General features: G+C 32.1%; 1 protein-coding gene across 1 annotated transcript in view; it reads right to left on the reverse strand.

Moving 5' to 3' along the window:
• The window catches only part of LOC125028249 (mitochondrial transcription rescue factor 1-like), a 9,202-nt gene that overhangs the window by 1,603 nt on the left and 2,599 nt on the right, over positions 1-5,000 (reverse strand). The window contains exon 2 of the mRNA XM_047617665.1: positions 2,541-2,671. Within this exon, the coding sequence (XP_047473621.1) occupies positions 2,541-2,671 (131 nt within the window). The remainder of the gene's footprint in view (positions 1-2,540; positions 2,672-5,000) is intronic.

Raw genomic sequence — 5,000 nt, forward strand, 5'->3', positions numbered from 1 at the left:
GATATTTTGCAAATAAACCATGGGGATTAGCAAATGCAATAAATATATATAATAAGAAATGTTCATACATGCCAACCTTCAGCATGGTATTAATTGTTATCAATAGCTAATAAAATCATTATTGTTAAGTAACATGGTTTAACCCAATGCCGACGAGTATGATGTGTCGTACGTGCTATGCTTACTGTGAGTACTTGTTTGATTGTTTTAACACATAGATGGCTACACTTGCACTAAGTTACCAATGAGCCAATTACAAGTACTGCCTGTCTCGCCCATTTACCCTTTTCTTTGATTTACGAAAATATTTTACTATCTTATTTTGCTGTTACTATTGTTAAAGAACATTATAATACTTATAATATTTATAATAAGAATAACACCACTCATATTCATAGCACAAGTAAAAAATACGTTTTTCCCGCCAATTCGAATCACGTATGGTCACAAGGTCTACTAATTGACTCCTTTGTGGCTAAGCGCTAGCAGAGCCATCTATGGGCAGACATTTCACAAAAAATATAGAAAATAGGCACAGCATTTTCCCCATTTTTTTTTCATTTTCCCTGGCAGCATTGGGTTAAGATTACTTCCAATTTCTGATAATGTAGGAAATGACCTGGAAAAGGTTATAAACCCTTGAATCAAATCTATAAATAATTGGTTTAACTTTAATAACAATGATGGTTAAGATGATGATGATAATAACAGTGATGTAATAATGAAGCCCAAAGTAATAATTATTATCATGATATTAGCACTAATTATCATTTAGTTTCTTAAAGTGTTGTTGTGGTGATTGTAAATGTAACAACAATGACTATAATAAGAAAATAAAAATAATGTTACAACAGAGAAAAGAAAAAAATCATCTGATAAGAATGTCAAATATAATAATACTAATTCAAACACAAATAACAATGATAATGTTCATAATGTTGATGATGATGATGATGATGATGATGATGATGATGATGATGATGATGATGATGATGATGATGATGATGATGATGATGATGATGATAATAACAATAATAATAAACAACAATAAAATCATGATAATAAAAGTGATGATGACAGTAAAAATAATAGCAACAACAACAACAAGAATGATAAACACTGATTTGTAGTTGCAAAGGTAGACCTACAGAGTGACATCCAACCATAACTTTAGGATTTTCTGAGTAAGTCTGTTTCCAGTTGATTGACTTTAGTTCTTTTAATGAATATCTTTTCTTTAGAGAAATCAGAAACAACTACATTTTAAACTAATTTTCCCTTAATTTACATATTTCATGTACTGTTCTGACAAATTTCTACTGGCAATCACACAATATGTGATCATAAAATTCAGGATTAAAAATTCATCAGCCACAAGTTTGATGAGCTCGTGTGAGGATTGTATAGCTTCTAGATAGGTACATAATTTGAAATCTTATGGCACTTATGAATCATTTCTTCTATAGTTCAATAAAGAAATAATACTTGAAATTACTCTGCATCATGAAATACAATAAAATACATGAGAAACAATAAAGAAAAGATTAAAGAAACAATACAGCAACATGCACAGAATCCCCTTCTGACATGGGGGAAACCCTGGTGTGAGCTAGCCCATTTTCAAGTTAAAAAACTAGCAACACCTTGGTCTTGAGTTACAAGTTTAGGAGTTAGTATTAACATTTTGGGATACACGATTAGGACTCCAAAAACGCTCACTTCATTAATTAGTTTATATTTAGACTTCACTATATTCAATACTTGTGCCAACACAACTTGAAAATTCATATAAAAAACTAGCTTCCTTTATGACAGCAAAAGCTATAATAAAACTCAAAGTACCCATGCCTCACTTTATGCTGCAGTTTTTCTCAGGTCAGTCAAGATTAGTGAGACTCAAGGAAAGCTTACTGGATGACAGCACATGCTGAATACAATCCCCTCCTTGAACATTAACTACTAGAAAATTATGTCTGATACAATAATACCTATAGAGGAGGTGAGCTGTATACAAAGCAATGATAATGAAATGATTATTAAAAAAAAAAAATTGTAACAATAAAATTTAACATATTTTGTTCTTCAATTTATATTTTTTATACAATTCAACTTAAAACAGCGATGTCACATCACTGATGAAACTGAAAGTAAACTGGGTTTTTGTATTGAAAAGTATTCCAACAAAGGAAGTCTCACAGCTATAATTTTTCTGGGCAACTTTTTATTATAATGTCATTATGCTGGAATCAGAAAAACTAAAGATCTTTGTGCATATATGCAGTAATAGCAATCTTCTTTAAACTAGAGTAATAAATACACAGTCTTCATCAAATCTTTCATAATGAGGTGAGAAAAACATGATTATGTATAAAGGTTCTTTCATACTGTATGTACAAGCAAATACGTTTTCAGATATACAAAAATGTTATTTTGACACAGACTACCTGTGGTATTCCTAGACAATCATAGAATATCAAAAACATCATACAATAGTTATGACAACATGTTCCACTTTAATGACAGCAAGAATATGTGCATACTTGCGTGACATGTTGAGCCCAGCTTTGAGGATGGCATCCAGTCTCAAGGATGAGACATTCACTCTCATATCACGGAAGTCTGCTGCTGATTCTAACTCTTCTTCCTCATCTGACTCTTCATCATCTGAAAACTAGTAAAATTATGCACTAATATTGACATCTAACTTCAAAACAAATGGCAATAACTCATACCACTGATCAAAAGATAAAATGTCTACTGCAGAGCATATCTACAGTACATATAGGAGACCAAGTAAGAAAATGTTTAGATTCCACTAAATATTACAAAAATAAGGGGGATCATTTCTTTCTAATATATATTTTTTCCATGCAATCGACGAATACTGGCTCTCCTTTTTTATGAAAATATCTTCAGGTGGAGACCCCTCGATTTAGGGTCAGCTAGGTTACAGGATTCTTAACAATTTTTTTTAATTTGGTTAAGCCACAGATGACACAGACATATACCAATCCTACTTATGTATAACCTTTATTAGTATTATCAATTATGTTACATCATATTACTGTACAACTTGTATGACTAAACAAAAAAAATATCTGATGACTTTATTTGATCCTAGACTACCTTTGTCATTTGGATATCAAAGGTAGTATGCTTGTCCAGATACCCAATACTTAAGTGATTATCCTTTTTTTTCTAATGTAAAAGTACATATTGTAATCTTTTCTCCCCAACCTCCTTTCAATGAATCTGGGAAACTGGTATTTAAGTAAATAGTTGCACACAGGAGAATTTACTTGCAATCATGGCAGACTGACAGTATTGTTACATGATCATAAACAATGTCTGTAATGTTACAATTAGCCCCTAAATGACTAAATCTCTTCAAATATTCAGTAATTTACAGTAAAAAAAAGAAAAAAAGTTTGAAATGACAACTAATACTTACCCCATTAACATTAACTTATTACCAGCACTCATAACCTTTTGTTAGTGCTGGTATCACTAACTTTGAACTTCTTTATACTAGATAAATGATACATATATATATATATATATATATATATATATATATATATATAATAATAATAATCATTTATCTAATAGATCAGAAGCTCTTTCAAAAAATATTTTAGCAATTCATATTTTGAAATTATCTTTTACATATTTATTTTCCCTCTTCCCATTGTCTGGCATTGTGTGCAGTGCTCTAAGTTGTGTTCACTAAAAATCAGAGTACTTTTTAGGCAATGGTTGTAGTAATTGAGGAGAAACAGTTCCTTAAAAGCATTAGAAGGCCTTGTTTTAGACTCATTATTCGAAGAATTGTTTATTCCAACAATTGAGAACATGGACAATGAGGTAATTTTAGATTTCCTACACTTCTAACTCTTCCCTCCAGCAGAAAATTTTCTTTGTTCCAATAAATGGCTTTTTTTTTCTAAAAAAGTGGACATCAGTTAAAACAAAACCACATCAGTTGGTTGTTTATAAATGTAATGAAAGATTAAGAGTTGCTTTATTATATTTGGTTAATGTTTATGCACTAAGCTACGGCAAATTGATGATATTCTTGTACAGGACAAAAATTAGCAGTTGTTGGTACAAGAAATAATCTGCAGACACAAGTGGCAATGCCACAAATAAAGGAAATAGATTGCAGAGAGCAGTGCTCACAACCTAGTTTCATCTCTTTCTTGCTGTGAATACTGAGGTAAAGACAATGTTTGCAGGGAGGTGTTGGGGGACAGAACCCCTCATTAATCCTCCCCTCCCCCAGACACAGCAACTTTGATTGATGAGTACTGTCTTACTGTCTATTTCTACAGAAAATAACTTATTCATTTTCAATCTACACAACTATTAACACAGAAGAAAGCAGTATTAGATTGCACCCCTTTATCTAATCATGTAGGCTTCGTTTCCTAATAATGCCACTTCCTCAAAATGCATGTTCTCACATAATATTGTAATCATATCAGCTGTCCTACTGAAATTGTTGTGAAAACTGTCATGATCTGTGACAAAAATATCCTATCATTCATGAAAAAATATGCTTGAGGGGCGGGTCAAGTGAACAGACCATCATGGAAAAATTAGCTGAGGGACAGGGTGATGGGAAATTGCCATCATGAGAATTTTGGCTGTAGCCAAGGTGACAGGAATGAATCACCACAAGTGCACAAAGCACTTGGAGGGTGATTAGACTCAGTGGGCATTTAAGAAGGGGCTGTTGCATTGACATTTCTCTTGATAAATGAGTGTGGAATGTACCATCTGTGAGGCATGACTGGAAAAGAGCCAGTTTTAGGAAGGATAATATTTACATGCTGAGGATCCGTTTTATGCCTGCCCTATCTGGTGCTACAGGTTGTATTACAAAAAACTGAATATTAACAAAACACAAATTACAAAATGTTACTTATTATTATCATTTCACTGAGTTATGGCCAACTTAGAGAGTTGATGTAGAGTTTGTACAAGGAAAACTATTAAGC

Source organism: Penaeus chinensis, chromosome 8, assembly GCF_019202785.1.
Source record: "Penaeus chinensis breed Huanghai No. 1 chromosome 8, ASM1920278v2, whole genome shotgun sequence".
NCBI classification, from domain to species: Eukaryota; Metazoa; Arthropoda; class Malacostraca; order Decapoda; family Penaeidae; genus Penaeus; species Penaeus chinensis.